The sequence below is a fragment of the Mytilus trossulus genome, chromosome 14 (assembly GCF_036588685.1).
Source record: "Mytilus trossulus isolate FHL-02 chromosome 14, PNRI_Mtr1.1.1.hap1, whole genome shotgun sequence".
NCBI lineage: Eukaryota > Metazoa > Mollusca > Bivalvia > Mytilida > Mytilidae > Mytilus > Mytilus trossulus.
The window spans coordinates 67,484,347-67,512,080 of record NC_086386.1 but is presented as its reverse complement, the minus strand read 5'-3'; the positions used below and the strand labels follow the sequence as shown (position 1 = coordinate 67,512,080).

Here is a 27,734-nt window from a genome sequence, read left to right as displayed (position 1 = left end):
TAAGTCTTTCAAGATAAACTCAAAATCTAGACGACGTTCATCATCTTTGTTGTCACGGAGATGCTAATAAAAATAATTCAACTAGTCATCTGATATATCTGTATTCTTCAGCTTTCGAACTACTAACACCTGGTAATTGGTGTCAGAAATCCGGTTGTTAGACTCATTCAATATCGGAATCAGTATTTGAACTTCCAAAATTATTCTTCTGTCTCTTCTATTTTAACACTCTAATATGTAATAGCTCGGCATTGATATAATATAGTGTTATTAACTGGCTGTTAATATTCGGGGTAGCTGTATTCCGAGACTCGAACAGCTTAAGTTTTAGCATTCACGTCAATGAATTTGTTTTCAACATTGTATGATGTTATTTTTGTTATTTCTCGTCCAAGTATTTTTAATATTATGCTATTAAATGTCATTTGTTCTGATGAGTGATCAACGGAAATGAACCAGTGTCAATATTCGGAAGTCATACTCGAAAAGCATTTGACATATTTCCGTTTCAAGACTTCAAGACTATAAAATGCTGAACATCGTTTTATGAAATTAAGTTTAAAAATGTATTCATGATTTTTGCGCATAACGATACGTCCAAATTTAAAGTCACAAGAAACCTCAAATTAAAAAAAAATGCATATATTTTTTTATAACTCAATGAATAGTTGTACATATATTTTTTTCTGAAGGAAATTCATTAATTTATTCATATTTAGAAGAAGTTGACTTTATTTTAATTGCCTCCTTCCAGGAAGCAAATCCCCCGACATATCTTCCGTATGCAAAGTGACCTCAGTGTGACCCATCTCGTAAAAATCTGGTGATCGCAATACGCATGGATGTCCTTAAAATAAACTATTATCTGAATTTACATGTTAAACATGTGCTCAATTTCCATGCTTTTTTGTTGATTTTTTGTCGATTATTGACAAACAAGTGACAATCGTTAAACTTCGGCTTCAAAACACGAACTTTAATTACTTGCCATTTTTTCATAACAACACTGACCGATTGAAAAAAATATAATTATACGAAATTTACACGAAAAAAACGATAAATTCGTGCACAGAAGACTAAGTTTATGATGATTTTATGCATTGGTTCAAGAATTGGAAGAACATAATTTTTCACCGGTCACTCGTTTTTCATGACTTTAAGTAGGGTGTAAGAAATTTGAAACCGGAAGTGAACCGTTTAAGCCCCATGTGACAATACGGCTTTTCTGGTATTGGCCACCGTATTAACTCTGTCCAAAAAGCAATATTAAATCTTAATTTATATCGACAAGGCAACGTCATCAGTATTGCGCATGCTGATTTATCCGTTTTAGGGCTGATTAAATTGTATCATTCAATAAGTTTTAAATATTAAGTTATTCTAATCATTATTGAATAGTGATCATCACAAAGCGAGCCTGATTGCAGTTATGTGTATAGCTTTTCAATAGTTAAATATCTTATTTTGAAGATACTCATGTGCATAACCATAACATCTTTAAAAAAAGATGTAAAATACAACCTGCTGAACCATTGCGAAAAAATTAAATTGAATTGAAACTTGCGCTAATTTTACACCAATATCGTTATTTCCAACTGCGCATGTGTATGCTTCTGTAACAAACAGGATTTACTGTTTCATTTTCTCAATATGGAAAAGGAAAAGGTATGTATATTGAAATTCTATTCCTAAAAAGAAAAATGTAATACTGTTGAAAACATTGACAAAATAAAATTGTATCAGCGAAAGATATTATCATTAAATAAGATTTAGATATTATCATTAATAAGATTTAGATATAATTAATATTGTGATATTATAACAGATAAGAATAAGATAAACTTTTGCAAATTATAGCTCATACTAAGTTAATCCTTTACAATTCTAAAATGTGTTCGATTCCAAAGAACATTGATCTATTTATATGGCAAATACTCTTCTATAATAATATTGTGTATCCCAAGCAGGTAACTTTTATGATCATCAAAACTATTAAAGATAACTTTTAACTATTTATTTTATTCTAGAAATAGCTTCATTTCAGTCACAGGTGGGTGTCTTTTGTGAATGGAAATACATAGATTTAAAAACGTGTCAAATTTGTTCAATTACTTTATAAGTATAAGTTAACAAGTTTATGCAGTATTGCAGATTCAAACGTGACTTAATCATATTTAATCCTAGAATCCCTTTTCACGCTTATTTGCTCTAATAACTATGTAAATCTTTTTTTTTTCAAAGCAATGACAGAATATTGTCCGATTAGAAAAACAAATGCCTTTGTTGCAAGTGTTATGCCATTTTCAAGGGTGTTTACCTTTTTAAATTTGGTTACCAGGTCTTCGATTTTTCAACAAAATATGATTTGGTAAAGTAGTTCAAAGTATAATGAAATAAAAAGGGTGTCGTAATAGCTCTAGAAAAGAATAATTTAAGTTACATTCAAGAATGATTGTCGCTTCTAATACTTTTCCTGCTTCTATTGTTATAAAATTACAGTTACATAAAACCATTAAGATTTCAAGTAATTAGATATTGAAGTTGGTGTTGATGTAATTCTGAAGAAAATTTCAAAATTAAAAATTAAAGAAAGCAAGGTGCATTTTTGAAACACATATATCAAATTCATAAAATAGTATAATTAGTTAAATCAAGAAAATCAATATATAAACAAGTTAAGAAGTACCGTAGTTGGTAACTGTTATATTATAAAACATCTCAAGATATTCGCTTGCAATACAATTGGTCATCTATGCTAATATTAGATATGCTTATTCACATGTTACAGAATGTACGAAACACGTAGGCTTTGCATGGTAAATTTTGTATACGCTGCTGAGTAATTTAACCAACATTAATGCAAACAGTTATGTTAATATTACGTTTAATTCATGATTTAATATTTTAGTCAGATGTTCACATAAATTATATGTTATATATGATATAAGATAAGTGAATCTTGTTCTGTGTTTAGTGACAGGAAAACTTCCTTCGTCATGGTGGAAAACTTCGTACATGCATTTTACATGTATGATCACGTGTTTAAGTTGACAGGGTGTCTCACACCATAGTGGATGGTAAAATAGCCACAACAAAAACTCGGTATAGATCTTTAATTCAATACTGATATATTTCATTTAAATAAAGAACATTAAGTGTTAGGTGGTTCTTTCAAGTACATAATATGTTTCATTAAAGTCATATAAAATGAGCTCGAGTTTGTTGTAATCTTAACATTTTCGAAATTATTAAACTAATTTATGGATATATACTGAACTAAGTCTTGTATGTGCATACATTTTTATTTTACATCTATTGCGAATCTATAACGTATAATCGAACAAATAATATTTCATTCGGTGATTCTTGGTCCCAATGTAATTAACTTTGAGTTTGTTCCCAATCAACCCAAATCAAATTAAACATGATAAAAATTAGTGAATTGAAAGAGCCATGATTTTTTGTTCCATGAGTTCCCAAATATTTTGGTAAAGCTTGTTTTTCTTAACAGTTGTTTTAAAATTGATATAGTGTGTTTAATAGTTTGTTAAAAATTAGAAATTACTTTCCACCAATCAGTGCACATTTGCATACATTATTTCATACCGGATTCTATTTCCACTCGCACTTTGGCTGTGCTGTGATCGCATTTCTAACGGGAGGTTTGGTAGTAAAGGTAACTGCATACGGCAAAATATGTGAGAATACAATTTTATAGCAGTTCATTTATAACAACTTGTATGGTATAAAGCGTTTTATATGACAAGAAAGTACGCGTATATTTGTTTTAAAGTAACACTTACTTAGCTTTTCTAGTATATAAAACAAATTTACTTATGACTTTAACCTACCCATGATTATAAGCGGATAATAATCGGATTGTAGTTGTTGTTTTTGTTTTGTAACAAGAAAAAAGAATACAGTGACCGCAGTTTGTTTTATTCTCTGAAAAACACAGAACAAAAATTATCCTTTGATATCTAAATTTTAAAATGTATCTTTTAGTTTAATCTCTATTCACAAAAAACATATTTCCTTGTTTTAAACTCTAACAACATCTAGCATTTTTGACAACCAGTAGTCTTTACTATGGTACTATCCTATAGTACTTTTATCTTCACCAAACTACGCATTATCATAGGCTGTTGTAAGTATGGTTACAACATTTTAGTTTTTTTAATAACATTTGATCAGATTATAGATAACAATGTATGGACGAATGCTTCAAATGTTAAGTGTTGAGTAAACAAAGGACATTCTTCACCAAGGTCAAACATATATTAAATGTAATTAAATAATTGTCTAACAATCATGCTTTGTAAGTGATGGCTTTCGATACAAAATATGTAATATTTGTGCATAAGCGGTCAAGTAGGTGGACATCCATATGGAGTATATTCCGTTTGTAATTTAATTGAATAATCATGCTAATGTTAACATATAAATTGCTTGTACTTTGTGATGTTTTTTTAGGCATATAAACAGGGACTTTTTTTTAATTAACTCAGCAATTGATGTTAAAATATAGATAAATCAAAATTTATTTAAAAGCTAGAATATGATCAAATATGATATATATGATAAAATATGAAGTATGCATTTGCTATTGCAAATAATAGTTGTCGTTCATAAACAAATTCACCTAAATAGTCTTGATAGAGTCAAATGGTACACTTTTAAATGATCAAACTAATGTAGTTTCTGGTGTTAAATGAGACATATCTTTTTGAGGAAAAACAAATATTTAAAATGTTGCTATAATCATAAAAAATTGGCACAACTAGTGAGTTTTAAATGAGATGAAGTTAAGTTACAGATTGACTTAACTGGGGGTTCTTTTCTGATTGTACAAATCTATACGTTATCTATTAGACTCTATGTCAGGTTATGTGACCTTTACTAAATTGAAACACGGTTCCCTCTTGAATTAAACTGTCCTTAAGATGACTTGAGTGGTTCATATCGTCATAACGTCCTTCAAATGATATATATATATATATCTTTCTTTTCTGTCTTTTCTTATATACATGTACTGTTCATATACATGTTTTGAAGAGACATGCATATGAAGGTATAAGCCCGGATTCTTTGATAACTGTTAACAACACTGAGTCGTTCGCGTGGGTATCACCAGCCTAGAAGTTGGAACTTCGGTGTTGGAATGAATATCAATTAAATGATATTTTTTTGTAACTGTTTGCAAAAGTATGAAATATTCGAAATACTAAGGATTTTTGTTTATCTCTGGTATAGATTACCTTGTCATTATTTGCACATCTTTTTAAATTTTGGACCCCAAATGCTCTTCAACTTTATACTTGTTTAGCTTTCTAACTTTTATGATCTGAGCGTCACTGATGAGCCTTGTGTAGACGAAACGCGTTTTGGTGTATCCAATTATTCGCCTTGTACCTTTTTTCTATTTTCCAGAATTTTCATTTTCCATATGTACATGCCGTATCAGATTTATGTGTTCTCAATACTGTTAACTTATTTGCTAGAGCTGTTTACCCCTTCTTTATGTTTTGTACAGTTTATCATAAGCTGCGAAATTGCAATCTTGTCTTTGAAATTATATTCCATTGTTTCATGTGAATTTTCAATGATGTCTCAAAATTCAATTCAATTCAAATCAAATCTTTATTGCCATAAAACTACATATTTAAAGTATGTTCCACAACACCACAAAACAAAAATAAAAAATAACAACAAGATCATTTATATATACAATAAAAGAAAGTATTTTAAGAGTACCCTGTCCTCAGTTCAATAGACTGTTTTAAAAAGGATCCTAGCTTACTTACCTGTATGTGTGAAATTGGGTTAAGTATATCTATGTCATTCAAATTTATAAAGTGGATATTCTCATTTATCAAAAATTTAAATAAAATTTTCTATTATTATGGTTTCTATTGCAATATAAAAAGAAATGAATTTCATCTTGAATTTTTTTTACAGTTTTTGCATAATCTTTCTTCTCTTGGTATTTTAAGGTATCTTACCTTTTCTATAAATAAAATATATAAATAGTGAGTTTGCTGTTATCCTTTATATCTGATAGTTTATCATTTACTAGTTTTTCATAAAAATGCTTCAATTTTAGTTTTATTTGTTCTCATTTATTTTTAGTTATCTTTTGTGAGGAATATGTTTTCAAAATATCCAAATCCATACTAGTTCTTCTACTATATGTTTATATTAAAAAATATTGGAAGGCAATTAATTAAAGAAATACCTCTGTAATTATTAAGATCACTAAACATCTCCTGACATAAAAAAAAAATTGTGTTTTTTTTTATATGCTAAAAATACATCTGTGGTCATATCAGGCTGTGCATGGCGAAGCATTTTATTGCCTTTAATTTGGTCTGGTCTATGTTTTATTTTATATCCTAATGCATTAATTTCTCTTTTAGTCTCATAAATGACGTCATCTGACAATGCTTGTTTGTGTTTTTTCCTCTTGATTTTATAAGGATTAGTAATAGTTTTTAGAAGTAGCAGTTTAAATCTCCTCCAAAATATTCCTTAATTTATATGTATACTCCTCAACCCCACATTGATTCTCTTTGCATGTTTTAACTCTTAATTTATTACCTCCCTTTTATCTTTTTCTCTTATTAATGCGTCAACTAATGATTTTTAATGATTTTTTAGAATTTTCAAACCATTTGTTTGATTTCATTTGTTTAGATTTTTTACTATATAGTTCTATCTGTACATGATCTGACAAATATGTTAAATTAATTGTCTTAACGTATTTCATTGAGGGCAGGAGACTATCACTGACAATTGCGTAATCTACAGTACTATAACCATTGCTTGACATACAAGTAAAATAACCAAGGGAATCTCCTACATATCTACCACTTTAATATGCGTAGTATATATCCATAAATTACTCTCGAAGATAAGCACAGCTCTAATAAATTTAAACCCAGTATATTAAGAGTTAAATCTTGATTTCTTCTATCAAGTTTATTATCAGATTTGTATCAATCTGGTAGAACAAATAAGTTAATATGAGGAGAGTTCTCTTCAATATAATCTGGAATTTTTGCTGTCCTTGCATTAAAATCTCCTATAAGTAGTATTTTATCTTTACTAGAAAAAGAGTTTATTTCTTCTACCAGAGATTATTAGATCATGATAAAAGTGGATTGATGAAATAGGAGGTAAATACACCGCACACATAAATACATCTTGGGAGAACCCGAAGAAATACATTGACAAATATTTGGTCGTTAATCTTATCCCCGGGACCACGCACATTCCAAGATGAAATTGACAATTGTGGGGTTTTTTATATTCAAAGATTAACATTTTGATATTGATCTGAAAGCTAGTTTTACTTTTTTTTCTTAACAATCTGAGTTTGATATTGGAAATAAAATATAACAGAAAAAGCGCATTCAAAATATAAACATTATGGGGATCAAATTTAATATTTAAAAAAAACAAAAAACAATTTGTTGATTTACGCAAAATGTGTTTCCCTGAAATGGAAGTATTGTTCAGTCATATTTTTTTGATTGTTTGCATATGAAAAACCTAAAACCTAAGGCAAATGTTATTAGGAAGGAAAATTAAAAAATACCGAACTGCGTGAAAAATCCTAAAATAATGACCAAAGTTTAGTAATATCCTGGATCCTTCTTGATATTTATTATTGAAAATAAGTAAAGCACAAATCTTCATTCCCAAATTCTAATTTGTACTTTAACATATATATCGTCCATGGGTTTTATTGTGTTCCGGTTGAATTGTTTAAATGTATATATGTAGAAATCAAAAAGTATTTAACATTTCAAGATTCTTTATTGACGTTTTAAATTAGCAGTGCTAATCTGATCAAAGGTGTTCTAATCATAAAATTATTTCACTCTTTACACGAAACATCCCTTTTAACAGTTTTCCTTTTTTCTTCTTTTTCTTTGTGTTTTTTGTCTGTGGTTTCCTTTCTGTTTCATATCTTTTCAAACATATGTTTTCCATTTCTGATACTTTATAACTAGATTTTGCATTCAAAAATGACATATGGGGGTTAGGCAAATTACCACGTCTTATAAACAGTGTGAGTTGTGATACTTCCCTTGACTATATTGTTTATCAAGATAAGAGTGATATAATCTTTAAATTCAAAAAATGGCTTAGTTTTGCTATAAAACAAGAGTGCGCAAACTTTCTTGTTAAAAAAAATGCTTTAATTGTCACAATCTTCATACATGTACTGCTAATGGATCCTATTTTTCCTTAACAGCAGTTGATACATTGTGATACTTAAAAGTTAGATCAGCAAGTTTCCAGCCATGATTACCGTAGATTTTTACTTAGTAAATAAAACCCTCAAGTCAACACAGAAGTGCTTACTACTGGGCTAGTGATACCCTCGGAGAATTTAAAACTCAACCAGCAGTGGCATCGACCCAGTGGTTATAAATAAACTCATCATAGATACCAGGATTGAAATTTTAAATTTACGCCAGGCGCGCGTAAAAGACTCATCAGTGACGCCCAATTCACAAAATGTTAAAAAGGCCAAACAAGTACGAAGTTGAAAAGTATTGAGGAACAAAAAATCCTTAAATTTTTGCCAATACAGCTAAGGTAATCTAATCCTGAGGTAGAAAAGCCTAAGGATTTAAAAAAAATTAAAGTGTTGTTAACAGTCAATTTATGATTATGAACATATTGATGACTCAAGACAACACAAAAGTGCTGACTACTTGGCCGGTAATACCATCGGGGAATGAAAACTCCACCGGCAGTGGTATCGACCCAGTGGTTGTAAATAATTCATCATAGATACCAGGATTGGGATTTTACATTTACGCCAGACGCGCGTTTGGTTTACAAAAGACTCACCAGTGACGCTCGAATCAAACAATGTTAAAAAGTCCAATCAAAGTACGAACTTGAGGAAAATTGAGAACAAAAAATTCCTAAAACTTTTGCCAAATACAGCTAAGGTAAACTATTCCAATGAAGACAAATTGTACTGATACCTAATCTTTACATTGAAGATATCCCTTGCAAGAAATATTTGCGGTCTTCGTAGGTTGCAAGGCACATTTCTGTCCATATATCCAACATACTCTTTTTTTCTTGTGATATTCTGGCCTTTTCTTAATTGTTAAAGTCATACTAAACGAGTGACCGGTGAAAAATAATATTATTCTAATTCTTGAACCAATGCATACAAACATCATAAACTTAGTCTTCTGTGCACGATTTTATCATTTTTTTGCCTTCATTTCGTTTAATCGTCATTTTTTTTCTCATTCGGGGACAATAAACAAAAACGGTATGGATATTGAGCACGTGTGTAACATGTACAATTAGATAATAGTTTATTTGAAGGACATCCATGCGTCTTGCGATCGCCGGATTTTTACGAGATGGATCACACTGAAGTCACTGTGCATACGGAAAATATGTCGGGGAATTAAGTAAGCTTCTTCTGAATATGAACATATTAAAGAATTTACTTCACAAAAAAGAATATGTACATAAGTTTTATAATGAAAACTATCCATTGAGCTATGAAAAAACATATGCATTATTTTTTTTTAATTTGAGGTTTCTTATGAATTTAAAGAACCTACCTTATTCATAATTCTAATATTACGTCATATTATCGTCAACCAGTATAATCACAATATATCTACCTTTAGCGCAAACGCAGTACTACAGAAAAACGACTGTTCCGCGTGACGGCCAAATCATTTGTACTGCCAGTTATTCTCAATGTTTGACATTAAAATCCCCAGTAAACGAAGGCCAATATTCAGATACAATATATGTATATCTATTCTACAGCAAAATAAACAATTCAGTCCATTTCCATTTATTGTTCATGGCAAATTTCATAAAACAAAAATTCTCCAAAATGATGTTATTATCTTGGCATGGTAACGAAACAAGGTGACGTCACAAATATGTTTCCGTAAACAAAAAATCAAATGTAAATACCCGGCGTTTTTTAGCTTCTTGTACGCCTCATTGGAAGAAAATGCGATTGAAAAAAATCATTGAATTATATAGTATAACTTATATTATAAAAATTGGGTAAAATGGAACCGCCAAAACAGTATCGTATGTATAGGACTTTCACGGAACAGCCAAAACAGTATTGTATGTATAGGGCTTTCACGGTTAACAAAATTAACTGCACGAGGTCGCAATCTTTTTTTTATTTACGTGTATGCTTATATATGTATATCGGGTTATGTGATCGTCGGAAGTATTCGAAGGTCATTTTGATAGTTAATAAGTTATCGTGTAGAAATAGTTATACATATTATCGTGTACATGCATTGTTAACTGTTTATTTTAGACTTAATGTAGTTTGTATATAGGTTTTATTATGTTATAAATCATATATGAGAATTGGCAGCTAGTACTCCTTTCAGAAAATTCATAACATAATTAAAGGATTTAAGATCTTTATAAATATGGTTATATGTTCGATTTCAACTGACTTGGTTGTTATTGTATGTCAGCAATTGACAAAATGCCTTTGAAATTTAATTTCTAAAAATGGTAACGATTATTGCATCGATTGCTGTAGCATTGGATGACCGTAAAGCACATTGAAGAACAATCTGGGGCCAGTTTTTTTTTTAAATGTTCTACGACATGTCTTAATATTAATTTTGGAAAAGCATTACTTTTTTCAGCAATGAGCAAAGCCCATACCGCATAGTCAGTTATAAGAGGCCCCGATAAGACAATGTAAAACAATTTTCAATGTAAGCATGGCAATCTTCATTTGTATTACGATATGTATTACTTAAAATATTTTTTTTTGTTAACAGAATCCCCTTTTTTATATATACGTATAACATTTAAATTTCATTTAAATTTCAAGGATTTCTTTGAAATCATATATGGAAAACTGTACATGTTTAAGACAAATGTTTGATTGGTAGTTTTTCGCATAAACACACAGTGTAAACTATTTCGTGTTTATACAGGACAACTATTAGAGAAGTCTTCAAGCAAAAACCCGTTTAAGCACTCTAAATGACCATTCAAAGTTTGAAATCTTTGCAATACAATATACTATATATTATATATTGCTGTTCGAATTAAATGTATTCGGTCTAATTCAATTCTTACAATAAATTTAACAACCTCCTCTCGTCCATCGTCTTTGAGGACTAGATCAACTCCATGTCAGACATTTAGATAAAGACAAAATCCAGAAACTTTTGACGCGAATGACGAAATAAATTTGCAACTATTTTTTTTAATGGGGTGGGAAAGATTCTTACCAGAGCAACTCATTTTAAGTCATATATAGTAGAAAGTTTTAACGGACACGATATCCTTTAGATAGTTTAAACTTAATATTTACAGGAGATACTAGAGCGTGGTAACTGGACTGGGCGACTGGACTTCATACTGTCCTGTATAGGATATTGTGTTGGATTGGGTAACGTTTGGAGGTTTCCATACCTGTGTTTTAGAAATGGCGGTGGTAAGTTAGAACATGTGAAGCGTTACTTAATATGTAGAATTATGTAGATATAAAGAAAAATTGAGGTACTGCTAAATGTGGCACAAAATGAAAAACGAATGGTTGTGGTAAGTGCTTTTAGAGGTGAAAAGAATGAAGAAATGGTATCAAGTATCTGAATACAAATTAAACAAAAAACACAATGCCATCCAATTTGGATCTATGGACCGAAAATAAGATACACACATCAGTTGATTCAAAAGCAAGAATATCAAAGCATTATATAGGTTAACAGTATACAACTTAACTCACGACAGAAATATGGCATTTTGAATTCGATTTAATATGGATATTCCTAGTGTTTAAAGTGAGCTCCGGAATTATTTTTTTTTAAATAGAAATGCAGAGGATTCAAAAAGAAAAGAGGTAAACAAAATAAATTGAAAAGAGGAAATTTTCCAGAATTATACCAAAGCTTGGAAAAACTTAACAATTGTGTGTAACACTAACTGAATAAAATTGAGAATGGAAATAGGGAATGTTTCAAAGAGACAACAACCCGACCAAATAAAAAAACAACAGCAGAAGGTCACCAACAGGTCTTCAATGTAGCGAGAAATTCCCGCACCCGGAGGCGTCCTTCAGCTGGCCCCTAAACAAATATATACTAGTTCAATACTTGAATATTCGATATCGACCCCTTATTTTGTATGAAATAGATCAAAATCATAATCAACAACTTTATTTGAAATAGAAAAAGAAAGTAACAATGTGAGAAAAATATTCTATCAAAAACGCATAGTAAATAAATTCTAAGAATTCTTAGTTATTAAGTTTTAAAAATTTGTAATCGGTATTTTAATATTTATAAAAGCTGGCTATGAATAAGAATGAAATTTCAATATAGAGGGAGGGTTGAGCGCTCACAAACATGTTTAACTTAACCACATTCTCCCGGAGCTTGTAATTATTTTTGTTTCCTTTGTTGTTGTTCATCTCTTTGTTTTTATTCCCTTTTTTCATAAATAAGGGCCGTTGTTTATCTCTTTTGAATTGAAATGATTCATAGCTTGTCATGTAGAGGCCTTTTACAGCCTACGGGGTACAGGGTTTACTATTTTTTGAAGCCAATACAGTACTTTTCAGTTGTTTATACTTTCGTCCTTTGATCTTCAGTGGGTAGTTGTCACACTTACAGGGTACAACTCCTTTTAGATATATTTCGCCATCTGTGGCAACGATCTACTATCAAGATAATCATGACATTGACCATAAAACTTAATGGAAACTATATTAACATCATTGTCCTGATTCTGCAAATATGTGTAGTTGACATTTGTATATGTTTCTTATATGTGCAATTTTAAATCATTGTAAACTCATCCGAAAATTTTATTCGCGTCTGATTCTTATTTTGAGTTTTTTTCCTGCAAAACAATCATTGTCATACTTCCTAATAAAAAAATGAAATGTGTACAAGTATAGAATCAAAACACATGATATAAAAATACTGATGAAATTCTAAAGATTTCTATTGTAACTTAGATATAGATTTTTTTTAGTTTTTGCATGACTTTGTTTAATATTTCGTGCTATTCGTTTTATTTCGTAATTTATTTCAAGCAATAGTTTTACAAGCATATGTACTTAATTGAGAAATAATTGATGCAAGCTATATTTTATTGTAGTTTTAACATGGGTAGGCATTATTTTCGTGATTATTTTTGCCCAAGCGATAGTGAGGGCTAAAATAACACGAATATAATGCCATATGATGTTAAAACTACAATAAAAGTATAGCTTGCATCAATCATTTCGATTCTAATTAGGTTAGGACAATTAAGGTTATGTCTATGTCCGATGTGAATAAGGGTGAAGCGATTTTGTAGGCTCTTCCATGCACCTCCCTTTTTGTTTGTTAAGAAGCAAACAGCTGGCACTGTGATTTTTCAGAGGAAAGAGTTTCAGAAGAGTCAGCATGAACGGTTGTCGTATCTTGGTCAAACATGTCAATTTCGGAATGCTACACATTACAGTTATAATGAATGATTTAGTAACAACATGTGCATCATTCAAAATATTGGAAGTGTTTTAAGTTAATGAAATATATTAAATGTATGCCAATTTTATAAAAGAAAATATTCTGCAGTAGTCAATATACGCCAAAAAAAAACATTGGATTTAGAGCATGGGTTTATTCATAAAGCGAAAGAAGCACGTCATATTAGAATCTTATATATCTTCTATAATTAATTACCTAGACTTAACAGAAATGTCACTCGTGTTTGTTTTTACTTCTTCGTGTTTTTTCTATTATAGCTTATATGTATTTATTTAAGGTGCTTTCCTTATCCCGTATGCCATTATGCTGTTTATCGCAGGAATTCCACTGTTCTTCCTGGAATTGTCACTTGGACAGTTTGCATCACAAGGTTGCATTACTGTTTGGGCTGTTAATCCAATGTTTATGGGTACGTATAGAAATGTTTGGAAGTCACTTCATAAAATATAGACGGTTCCATTATATAAACTTCATTTCCATTGTCTATTCATTCTCAAATTTAAATAGCTAGTCAAACAGGCAGGATCTTCGTTAGTAATGTTTAATTTTATTATGTTTTATTCTACCTTACACTTATACTAACATGTGTTTTGAAATCTGATCGATCGTAAGCTATGTTTTTTTTCAATTCTTTAAAGTTTGAGAATAAAATTAATATGCGCGGCTGACATGATAAAACAATTGCCCGATTGAACATAAAGTGTTGTAATAAGTTCAAAAGGTTCAAGTTTTTGTTTGTTTTGCAGGAGTTGGATGGGCTATGGTTATGATCAGTGCTATAGTATCAGCATACTATAATATCATTATCATGTACTCAATCTATTATATGATGGCGTCCTTTGTATCCTTGGATACACAGTTACCATGGACTAAATGTGATCCTGAATGGGCATCAGAACTTTGTAGACATGATCCATATCCGGATTTTAAAACCATGACAAATGAAACATCAATTCACTTCGAAGCTATGAGTAAGATATATCCAAATAAATGGCAATTTTTTTTTAATAACTTTTTACCTCGTTTCTCGGAGAAACTGAATAGTAAGTAAAACATTCAAAGTCTAATAATCAAGGAACAATATTGTGATATCGACAACATTGCCGAATTCAGTTACACTTCTTATATCATTTATAAACATAAAAGTATTTCTCTAATTCTATTGAAAATTATCCCTTTCCGAATTCATTGTATAAAAAGATTTAATCAATGTGTGGTTGCTGGTGATCTCAAAAGATCATTGGATGATTTTAAGGGTCATGACCTTTTAAGCTAACTGGATGAATCAAATTTTAATAACAGGTGTTAATGAAATTGACAACTTCGTGCAATGTGAAAGGCACTCGAAGGGGATTTTCGGTTAACAAAAAGGCGGCTCGGACTTTAAAATTGATAATTTAACTATCTCGATTGGATAAATCCGATAATCCACTGGTATCAATGTAAGAGTCTATATTTATCTGCAAAGCGAAGTGAACATTAGTTAACCAAGTTTAAGCTTTCTTAAAAACATATGGACTGCTACGCACTATCCTAATTTAACGTAATATGTGTGCATGTTGTGGTTGAATTATTATTGGAAATTACGTGGTATTTCTAGATATTGATTGGTATTAAATGGATTTACTTTAAGAGTGTGTGTTATACACCCGTGCTTTAAAATAAATTAAATAACTTGTAGATATTTAAAACAAATATAAATAGACAGGACTCTTGGGGTGTCTATTTATAATAATCTGGAGGTGTACCTAGATTGTCACAATATATAAAATACAGATAATGCATTTTGGTAAACATTGTATATGAGCATTGTTTAGCAATGTAAATCGTGCAAATTGTTATAAATATTGACACTTTTTCTTCTCGTAGGACTAAAAAATAAACCGTGCCTTCGAGGATTGTTACCAAACATATCTTCTGCAGTTGGTTTCAATGTGTCGATGATAGAGGACATACCTAATGATTTCTTGGTTTACAACACCACAAGCTGTGACCTGAAACTAAAAGTGCCTAGTGACGAATACTGGACGTAAGACAACATGTGTTCTTTGTGTCTATGAACTGAATCTTGCCTTTCTGTTTTCAAAAACTCATTACAATATACTATACAATTGTAGCCATTGTATGAGGCCGATACAAGGATATATTGACCTGAAAGAAGTATATTGACTGAGGACGACGTCAGAGGTCGATATACTTCTTTTGGTCGATATATCTTGTATTGACTTTATAAATAGGCTATAATTGTTATGTTATTAATTTTCTTATCACTTTGTTTAAAAACAGTCAGTCGATTTTGTTTGAATTTTATATATATCATATTGTCTCCAAGACAATAACAACATATTAGTTGTAATTTCATTTACATTTTTTGTTGTTGTTTTTTTTTTTAACTTCATATGTATTTGGTGATTTTTTTTTCTTGAAATAATCGACCATTGATATAAAAAAAAAACTTTTTACAATATCATGAAATTCGTTACATGACGTCACAAAGTATATCGATTTTTAGATATTCTAAAAATAACCGTGCAATATGCTTTTTGCTGTGAAACATGCCTTTTGCTATCCGCCGTTTTCTATCTACCTTCGAAATTATAGTTTAACATGTGACTATTCCTTAACGAATCCAATTAGTTAGAATATACGAATTAATGATAGTATTCCATATTTCCAGACGATATGTGTTACGATTGCACGAGGCTGATGGTTTTGGTGATATGGGTGGTCTCAGTTTGAAACTGACGTTATGCTTACTATTGGCATGGATAGTTATTTTCTTTTGCCTGATGAAAGGAATAAAATCATCTGGAAAGGTAATGATAAAATATGTTTCGTCCATATTTCTCGAAAAGGTCGATAAGGGTTTTTTCTGCTTCTTTCTTGAAATTGTTTTATGATTTTCATAAAAAAAAAAAAAAAGCACCTCATGGCATGTAATTGATTATAATAGTATATATAATGCATATAGACCGGTTTTAATCGTAGAAATCAAGAAAGCATTTACAACCTAGAATACGCGATTATAACACCTTAACAAAACAACCTTCGGAAACGGTGGAACGAAAGTAGTAGGTCCGGTAAGGGCCGATTTTGACCTCAAATTTCAGGTTCATTTAACGAAAGTTTTTGAACACTTTTTTAACACTTAAGTGTCTATTTCAATTGATTCGATTATTTAATGTGAAAGATTTTAACTGATTAAGTCTTTAAAAACGATCCGATTCAAGCTTAGATATGAAAAATCTATCAGATATGCCAAAAAACGTCACTTTTCAGATGTTTCTTGTCAAAAATGAAAGTGTCCGCATCCGTGTTCATCCTCAACCTTTATATATGTTTTGTATTATCATCAAATACAACGTTCATTTCAATATTATGAATGAACACGAATGCGGCCACTTTCATTTTAGACGGAAACCGTCTAAAAATAACCAAAATGCAAAAAAATTGAAAATTTCAGTAATTAAGCATGACTCAATGATATTAGATCGCGATATCTGTGCATTGTATTGTCAAAAAAAGCTCAGAAGCATTTGGTTTTCCAAAATATAGCTAAAAGATTACATTTTCACAATTTTCTAAAACTGCTATATTTTTGGGCTAAAAAGGGGTCTTTTTAAGGTACATAAAAATCCTGTTAGCATTCTGGTACACAAATGCAAAACAGCAGGGTTTCAGCTGGCGTTCGCCATTTTCGCAATTGGCGAAAAAATAATAATTGTGGCGATAAAAATTCGTCATTTGCGAAAGAATTTGGCGAAAGAAATATATAGAACGATTTATTTTCCTCCATCTTGTTTATTTACTTTTTTCGAGTTTCTTGGACTTTACCCGATCAGACAATACTCGGAATTCACCTTGACCTCATTAAGGTTTGGACAGAAAATCAATAATCATCTGATTGCATTTTATAGCTATCGACAACAAAGGACTATAATAATAAAGGTGTTGATTGAATTGTTTGACAAAATGATATTGTTAAATGGCTTCTGCTAAATGTCACATACAGAATTTATTTACCACTTTGCGACGCACGTGTTTGAAGCAAACTTTTGACGTCTCCGCCGCTTATAAAAATAGTTTAGAAAAGAAAGCTGTTGTTGTGACGAAAAATGTCCAAAAGCAAGAAAAATCTCGGATTTAAAACTTTAATTATCCTTTGACTTAAATATCGGTTATTGATTAGGAAGACGTTTTTAAAGTCGTTTGAGTGACACACGCGTTTCAGGCTTAGTTTTAGGTCTCAACTTTTTCATTTACGATGGTCAAGAAAAGAAAACTGTCGTTATGAAGAAATCTATCCAAAAGGTTGGCTCGAATGAGAGTAGCCCTTCAATGTAATGACTACACATGAAACGAGGGATCAATTTCATGTGATAAAACCTTTTGTTTTGTTGTAAAAAAATCTTCTTAGTACAAAAGGGAACATCAGTATTTTTCTTTTAAAGAAACTTGCCCTACGAACTATACTGGTATTATATAATCAAAACATGTCCATTAATTTTGTTATATTCCAGGACGTATATCTTCTTTATTATTAAAAGTATAGTGGCCAAATCAATCAGAAAAGTTGTTTAAAATACAATGAATAGTTTTCTCTTTTAAATTAAAAAAATCTATTGTTTTAAAGTAAATAATTAGTGTTTATTCATCAACATGTAAACTCTTAAATAAGTTTGACAGCATAATCATAGACATATGGACAAAATCATCTTATTCAAGGGAAAGGGGGGAAGGGGGGGGTAAAAAAAATGTAAATTTTAAACGAAAAATATAGTTATGTTATTTGGCGAAAAAAATAATAAAGTGGGGAAAAATAAACTGTTTTGGCGAAAGAGGTGGCGAAAAAAATAATTGACCCAGGGGAAACCCTGCAAAACAGTAATACTGTATGTGTTCTTATGAAAATGCAAATAAAGGATGTTTTTTGTTATTGCGTGTAAGAGCAAAGGAAAAACAGGGGAACAATTACTAAAACTAAAAATTGGCCTTCAACAAAAGACAAAACATATATCGTGTAGTTCAATGTAAGCTATAAACCGGAAGGCAAATGTAAATCATTTCAATAGTAAAAAAATAACAGCACGGGTTTCTACAGTACTACATTGTAATAAACTAAATATACTAAAATACTTATGGGAGGCAGAACCCAACGAAAACTGGATTACAGACGCAAGCTATGGATAGACAGAAAAAGAATTTGACGAGGTTAAACCCTACAATTTACATATGATTTTGGTAAAACGACGCATTATGTGAACAATCTGAAAACAGCAGCTGTAAAACAACTTGTGTCATCAGACCGGTACCGTTAAACAAAGATAAAAACTAATACACCATACATCATCTTCTTTATGATTCACATATCGAGCTTGTGTAACGTATAAGTTCTGTAAAGCGATGAAAAAGGATCATGTAAGAAAGAGTCTTACCTTTAATATTCGAGTTTTATGAAGGAGACTGAACGCAACCTTTTAAATTTGGTAATCAACATCAAAAGCTGGTATCAATACACTTTGATGCACACTTAATATTCACTAATTTACATTTTTAGTAAACAAAATAAATTAATTTTACAACGACTTCTTTCTCGAGAATTTTTTTCACGGAAAAGATATTTTTTCTATTATTAAGTAAGGTATATGATTATTAGTTACTCGTATACTCTGTAGTTTCATTTTTGCAGGTCGTCTATTTCACAGCTACATTCCCATACATAATATTGGTTGCATTGCTAATCAGAGGGGTCACCTTAGATGGATATGAGAAAGGTATTAAATTCTACATGACAGCTGACTTTGAAAAGCTGAAAGAACCGAAGGTAACGTCATATTCCACATTAACTAGTACTTCGGTACTATTATGATTAAATTCATACATTTTACTAACAATTATGAGATAACATTTCTATTGTCTTATGCCAAACCTGAAACTGCCCAAACAAGTTTGACAAAAGAATGTCTTAGCTGTTCTGATTACACATGTAGTGGCGTAATTTTATCTGATATATTATAGTTAATCTGTTAGGATTGTCGGATTGAATCTTGATTTCGATACTTGTCATTTCATTTTGGTAACTGCTGTATCATGTTTCCTCTTTCTGGTTGTAAAGCAGTATGTTTTCATGGTATATTGACAAGTGAGCAGTCATCTTCACAATGCGGGTATTTTAAGAATTAGGGAGATTCAAATAAAAGTCGGAGATCAATTAATTGCAACATTTTAAAGAGGGTGATGTTAGGTACTCCAAAATGTTAAGCAGATTCTGCTCCACGTGTGGCAACCTTCGTGTTGCCCATATTAGAACAAACCCACTTACAAGTCTAATGCTGTAGGTCAAATTCCAGTAAATCTTACAAGTATGGGATATATGCTAATCAAAAAGCTCATTTTCCGTTAAACGACCTACATATATTTTTTAAACATTTAATTCTTTACAGATTCCACAGTTGTATCATTGGCTTGAATCTTCATTTGTAGATCAACTCTTTAAATCATAACTATTTATCTTATTTAGTAATATATTATCAGTTTTGATGTGTTTTTATTTTTTTAAGGTATGGGGAGATGCTGCTACACAGATCTTTTATTCATTAGGTCCGGCTTGGGGTGGACTCATGACAATGGCCAGCTACAACAAGTTTAAAAATAATACCGTCAGGTAAATCATTGTCACTTTAGCGTGAATGACGCTGAGGCAAAATTATGGTTACTTGTCTTTTTCTGTAATTTCATACATGTATTGATCACTTTGAAATACTGTGTATGCAACAGTACATTAGACTCGATGACTTTTTACATTGCGGACAGCATATTAACTTCATTTGTATTTCTTAAAAGTTTAAACGTGTGTAACATGAATTTAAAGGAAGGGAAAATAAGAAATAATTCCAGCAAAATGGCTTCACAATGAAAAAATAAAATAAATGCAATTATCCTTGGTCTTTATTGATATTGCCCAGAAGCAGGTGGTATTGACCACCCGACACACTGCACAACACTACTTTCCTACCAAGACAGCCTTTCGTGTTTAACATGAGAGCTCTTAATATCAAATATTTGCAATTTAAAGTAAAACATATCAATACTTTATGTTTCCGGTATGAAGAGATTCTTAACGCCTTAAATACTCATTATACAATACACAGACAATACAATGTATAGATGATTTTATTTCAGCATAAAACCACCAGACTAAAGCCGCCATTTTAAAGAAATATTTTCACAAAAATCAAAAAAAAATTGTATTCTGTAAATAGTTTCATTTACAGATTTGTAAAGTTATACTACATTAATAAAACGATAAATTCAACAGTGTATACATTTCATGATTTATTGTACAAAAACATACTGTCAGCATTTGTTAAAAAAATATTAACAATATCAGGAACTGGTGTATATTTTTTTTATGTTAAATGTTAGAAATATTCCTTTATGTAGGACTGCATAAAAAGCCAAAACATGATTATTAAAAAATATCATGAAATCAAACAACTGCTTATATAGAATAACATCATTTCAGTTATAAATAATTGTGTATTTAAGTTTTATCAACACGTTAACATTGTATCTAAGATGAGTTTATTTAAATCAAACGTATTGTCATGTTTCAGGGATACATTTATTGTGGCGCTAACTAACTGTGGAACAAGCGTATTTGCTGGGTTTGCAGTATTCTCTCTCCTTGGATTCATGGCTACACAGCTAAACAGAGAAGTTCAAGATGTTGTCGATGCTGGTATAGTTTTTGTAAAAAATAATCTTAGATGATAAATAGTTTCGTTGAAGAACATTTTTTGCCAAATTTTAGTTGATCTGTTATTGTCCAAAACAGTATTGTTCGCTATATATTTAAATTAAAAATAGTATAAACAATTAAGTGAAATCGAATCATTCTCAAATTATCGATTATGAATCAGAATTATTCGTTTCAAATTAATTTTTACATTCTGTTTATGCAAACACTTTGATCAGAAAAAGTTTCGGTAGTACGTACGATGTCTTGTTTCATTAAACATCCATTGTTGATATTAAAGCATTAATTGTATACTAGGTACGAACTTCATTGTCAGCCGTCATCTGTAAGTTGTAAGCTTATCTGTTTGAAAGCGTCAATTTATAGCATAAAACTACCTAAGCTTTAATTTTTTAATACATTTTTCCAGGTCCAGGCTTAGCATTTATTGCATACCCAGAAGGAATAGCTAGAATGCCTTTTGCTCCTCAACTCTGGGCGTTTTTGTTTTTCTTCATGCTTTTTACACTGGGACTCGATAGTCAGGTTGGTTTAAAATGTACTTTTTTTAAATCATTTATTGTTCTCTTATCCAATTATCATTTTTTTTAACATTCCGATTAGTCAGATATACAAAAAACAATATTGCTGTGTTTGATGTGCTTTTCTGAAACAAAACGAAACAACGCTAGGGAAAGAAAAAAAAACATATACTCTGTTGTTCCTACGTTAGAGGAATAATATATTTCCAATCTTTGAAGAAAATGCAATAAGTGTTATGAAATGAGGTAGAAAGAATAAATTCTTATTTAAAGACCATGTAGATTTACAAGACTCGACAAATGACGCAGACATACCTAACGTTAACAGGAGCTTATTGAACATCAGAAAACTACTGTTGCCTTACACGCATTATTTATGCTAAACTTTATGAAACATTATAAATTGGACATATAATCTCATGTTGTATATAACTATAATCACTGAATGTCGACTATTTATTCACGTTCTTTCAACTATCCAGTCAATTTTTATCTTGGAAATTTAATTTTGACCTTTAGACCACAGAAGCAAAAACATTATACTTTCCAAACTATCCAAATGAAATGTTCTATGTGCATATAAATTCATATTCCAAGAAACAGTCAAAACAGTAATCATGTTAAAATCTGATGTAATTATTACCTGTAGTTTGCTATGATGGAGACAGTTATAAGTGGCTTTGTTGATACCTTTCCCTCTTTTCTGAGACCAAAGAAGGAATTGTTTACTTTATTCTGTTGTACAATTGGATTTTTAGCAGGACTGCCACAAGTAACAAAGGTATGTTCATTATCATTGTTAGTGTATGACAGTTTGGCAACTAAATAAATTATTATAGTAATATTATATAAACGGTTTCAATTGTATTCACCAGATGCGAATTTTGACAATTGCTGCCTTTTCAGTGATGCTCAAGGCCAAAACATTTGAAAGTCGAAAACATGATTTAAACTTTGAAGAGTTGATAAAACAAAAATTATAAACACAAATTAAAGCCGAACCCAGACAATGATTAAATCATATGAAAATAATAAAATGGAAAATGAAGTCCGCAGCTAATACTGTTTACCAAACTCAGTTATGTGTGTTCTCAATATTGCAGTTTCTCTCGAAAAAAAAATGACTATTTCCACACTAATACTTTTTATGAGTCTTTCTGGGATTATTTAGTTGAATGGTCGCAATCGCACATATTAATTGGCTTTATCAATGTTTAACCTATCACAGCTATTAAAATTCTGAATGATCACTCTTTTGTTCTTTTTGTCGTTTTTTATTGGTTTTGTCATGTACCTGATTATAAAAGTTTAAGGGTAGTATATGTAACACTTTGTGCGGACTTTGTTTACATTTCAATTGGTAGCTTATTCCTTGCTCCATAAGCATCCGTGCTTATTCTGAAAGCAGATTTATTACAACAATTGCCTGTATTATTTTCGTTAGGGTGGAATTTACTTATTGACGTTGGTTGATTGGTATGCTGGAAGTTACAATCTGATGATTGTTAGTTTAGCTGAGATCGTCGGTGTGTGTTATATCTATGGTGAGTTTGATTACCACATTGTTAATCCAGAAATGGTGTAGACACAATATTTTCGTTTCGCTTTTTTGGGTCTTCGTATTTTTTAATACAACTACAATATAATTTACCTTGGTCAAGAATTAGAGGCATTAAAACGGTTAGTTAAATAAATGATAAAAGTTATGAAATATTCACCTAAATGAATTTTTCATAACGTGTGAAGTCTCCACAAAATACTAGTCCTTATTTCTATAAAAAATAATAAATATTTCTGCCTCAAAATAATTTAAATTCGAAATATTCGTTATTACAGTTGAAAGATAGTCTAGAAAATACTAAAAAAATGTATAAACTGCTAAATCATAATTACAAGTTTAAATACATGTTCAGTTAAAGGCAAGGTTATCATGAAAATGGACAACATAGAACAAATGTAGATAGAGACTTACCTATAAATAGTATACGAAAGACTAATTGAACTTTTACAATAGTTAAATAAACGGATGGATATTTTTACTATAATATTAATTATAAATTAGGTACAACATATACAATCATGTTATTCCATAACAAAAATATAATTAAGTTCTATTTACTTATTAATTTTGGTTGCAGGAGTAAATAACTTTCGTAAAGACATTGAGATGATGTTAGGAAAACAAAATATAATTCTTATGAGTTATTGGTATTGTACCTGGATGTTTGTTACACCTTTAGCTATTACAGTAAGTAATAAAACATGTGCCTGTATGGTATTGTACCTGGATGTTTGTTACACCTTTAGTTATTACAGTAAGTAATAAAACATGTGCCTGTATGGTATTGTACCTGGATGTTTGTTACACCTTTAGCTATTAGAGTAAGTAATAAAACATGTGCCTGTATGGTATTGTACCTGGATGTTTGTTACACCTTTAGCTATTGCAGTAAGTTATAAAACATGAACCTGTATGGTATTGTACCTGGATGTTTGTTACACCTTTAGCTATTACAGTAAGTTATAAAACATGAACATGTATGGTATTGTACCTGGATGTTTGTTTCACCTTTAGCTGTTACAGTAAGTTATAAAACAAGTGCCTGTATGGTATTGTACCTGAATGTTTGTTACACCTTTAGCTTTTACAGTAAGTTATAAAACATGTGCTTGTATGGTATTGTACCTGGATGTTTGTTACTCCTTTAGTTATTACAGTAAGTTATAAAACATGTACCTGTATGGTATTGTACCTGAATGTTTGTTACACCTTTAGCTATTACAGTAAGTTATAAAACATGTGCTTGTATGGTATTGTACCTGGATGTTTGTTACACCTTTAGTTATTACAGTAAGTTATAAAACAAGTGCCTGTATGGTATTGTACCTGGATGTTTGTTACACCTTAAGCTATTACAGTAAGTAATTAAACATGTGCCTGTATGGTATTGTACCTGGATGTTTGTTTCACCTTTAGTTATTACAGTAAGTTATAAAACATGTACCTGTATGGTATTGTACCTGGATGTTTGTTACACCTTTAGCTATTACAGTAAGTAATTAAACATGTGCCTGTATGGTATTGTACCTGGATGTTTGTCACACCTTTAGTTATTACAGTAAGTTATAAAACATGTGCTTGTATGGTATTGTACCTGGATGTTTGTTACACCTTTAGTTATTACAGTAAGTTATAAAACATGTGCCTGTATGGTATTGTACCTGGATGTTTGTTACACCTTTAGTTATTACAGTAAGTTATAAAACATGTGCTTGTATGGTATTGTACCTGGATGTTTGTTTCACCTTTAGCTATTACAGTAAGTTATAAAACATGTGCCTGTATGGTATTGTACCTGGATGTTTGTTACACCTTTAGTTATTACAGTAAGTTATAAAACATGTGCCTGTATGGTATTGTACCTGGATGTTTGTTACACCTTTAGTTATTACAATATAAAACATGTGCCTGTATGGTATTGTACCTGGATGTTTGTTACACCTTTAGTTATTACAGTAAGTTATAAAACATGTGCTTGAATGGTATTGTACCTGGATGTTTGTTACACGTTTAGCTATTACAGTAAGTTATAAAACATGTGCCTGTATGGTATTGTACCTGGATGTTTGTTACACCTTTAGCTATTACAGTAAGTAATAAAACATGTGCCTGTATGGTATTGTACCTGGATGTTTGTTACACATTTATCTATTACAGTAAGTAGAAAAAATGTGCCTGTATGGTATTTGTTTAGTTAGTGAATATTTATGTCTTCTGTCTTTCAATAGAACTGCCTTTAATCAAAGAAGAAATTGACATACTGGCTCTCTTAATAAAAAGGAAAACAAAGTATACAATCAAGTTTCTATAAACATTGCCCCCATATATTGGAACATGGGACAGATATACGATTTGATATTCTACGTTGTTCTTAATTTGTTTTACTATATACGAAGAAGTTGCCATCTCCTACCCACAACTGCTTCTTACAATGAATCTGTCATATAACCATTAAATCATGCAGTTTACAAACTATAACATTTACAATATTTCTATACAGATTATAACATGAACAAAATCGCAACTTTCATACGACACATATATGGAAAACAAAAGTACATATACGACCATTTATCGCAATTTACTAACAAAGAAAGTCACTGTGACAGAAAAAAAGGCACAAAGTATTGAACCTACTTGTATGAAGTCAGATTGTTCTTAATTATAAACTATAAAATATGCTTAAAAAGAGAACAAAATTACCAATTAGCATATAAAATAATGAACAAATTCCAAATGATGATGATTTAAGCAACTATATTTCACCATACAGCCTTCAATAATAAGCAAAACCAAAACCATTTAGTCAGCTGTTATTGATTTAATCACTTCAAACTGTGATCTCTGTTTCTTGTAACACTTAGGAATAGAGTAATACTCGGTTCGTACTGTCGAACCTTATTTTCTGAATCATTTCTCATTTAAAAAAAAAAACTTGAATCAGTCTGAAAATAAATTTAAAAAAAAGTGAATCAAGTTTGCTAAGTTTGGCAAACATCTATATCGGGTATGTGCCTAATTCATTTAATTTGTCAGTCAAGATTATGGAAGATTCCCATGATATCTTAAATATTCTTAACCTTGGAGTATTAAGGGTAAACAAGATTATTATTGTTTACTTACAGTTCATCGTATTTATGTCAGCCCTAAGTTATGCTCCAGCTAGTTATGGAGGTTACGAATTTCCAGGTTATGCACAGGCTCTAGGATGGTTGATGTCATTGTCTCCAGTAGCTATAATAATAGTTATAATGATTGCACAGATAATACGTAAAGGGGTAGGTCAAATAAATGATAGTTATAATGATCGCACAGATAATACGTAAAGGGGTAGGTCAAATGAACACCAATAAAAATGGGGTTTTTTTTCAGATTATTTTTATGTATATGGAATATACTACATCACCATCTTTATATATAAAAAAAAAAAAAAAAAAAAGAACGAAGTCTACTCAACATCATCAGTAACATTCAACTAACTTCCAGTTTATTTTAATACTAAATTTCATGATTTTGTTTAGTAGGTTTTATTTCATACTTATTATACAATTTTAAAATATATTTCACTCCTTCTTTAACAAATGAAGCAATAGGAGCATTTCCCCTATTCATTTCAAAACTTTCAAAATGTTGCCTGATTTATTTCTTTCTACTTTCAGTTTCCAGCTGCAGTGAAAACTGAGCCCAATTGGGGTCCAGCTTTAGATGAACACAGAGCTTTAGATCCCCTTAGATATGAACCAATACGGCGGGGAGCATTCAAAATAAATGGTGATGTTCAAGACATAAACGGCCAAAATAATATTGCCTTCATTGGAGAGGAGAAAATTAAATACATACCACATGTGTCAGACTAATTTCAATAAAACATCAAGAATTAAACCAGTCAATAATGGAAACATTCAGGATATAATAACTTTATATAAAAAGATATCTTAATAAACTTAGTTTTCATATACCGTTGTATGCTTTTAGTATAGCAGTATGCATATATGCTTAAAACAGTTACATAATATCATAATAAATACTCAACAATAGACTCGGCCACGACTGTTTTACGAATATTTACATATTGGTACCATTTTTACAGAATTTACTTTCTAGCAAAGGAGTTATGTCCTTATCTGTGCTTTGGTATATACATGATATGGACAAGACAATACATTTATACATTATGTAACTCGTCTAGAAAATTATTAGTTTTATCCAACATGTCTTTATATTTTGAATGCGTACCTTAATTGAATTGAGTAACGTGAATTATGTTTTTCTTCGTTTCTATTATACGTATGATTTCTTTTTTCTTTCTGTTTAATAAAAAAACCAAATAAAAGCAAAGAGGTAAAAGGTAAAAAAAAATAAAAAAATTG

At 30.5% G+C, this 27,734-nt stretch overlaps 1 protein-coding gene across 1 annotated transcript; it reads left to right on the top strand.

Moving 5' to 3' along the window:
• Nucleotides 1–1,575: 1,575 nt before the first annotated feature.
• On the top strand, nucleotides 1,576–27,734 carry LOC134696498 (sodium- and chloride-dependent glycine transporter 1-like). The gene is made up of 15 exons (XM_063558331.1): nucleotides 1,576–1,665; nucleotides 11,362–11,482; nucleotides 13,801–13,932; nucleotides 14,270–14,494; nucleotides 15,393–15,552; nucleotides 16,201–16,339; nucleotides 19,213–19,347; nucleotides 20,084–20,187; nucleotides 21,140–21,264; nucleotides 21,692–21,807; nucleotides 22,453–22,584; nucleotides 23,248–23,347; nucleotides 23,942–24,051; nucleotides 26,490–26,642; nucleotides 27,024–27,734. The coding sequence occupies exons 1-15, from the start codon at nucleotides 1,651–1,653 to the stop codon at nucleotides 27,219–27,221; spliced, it is 1,965 nt and encodes a 654-aa protein (XP_063414401.1). The 5' UTR covers nucleotides 1,576–1,650; the 3' UTR covers nucleotides 27,222–27,734.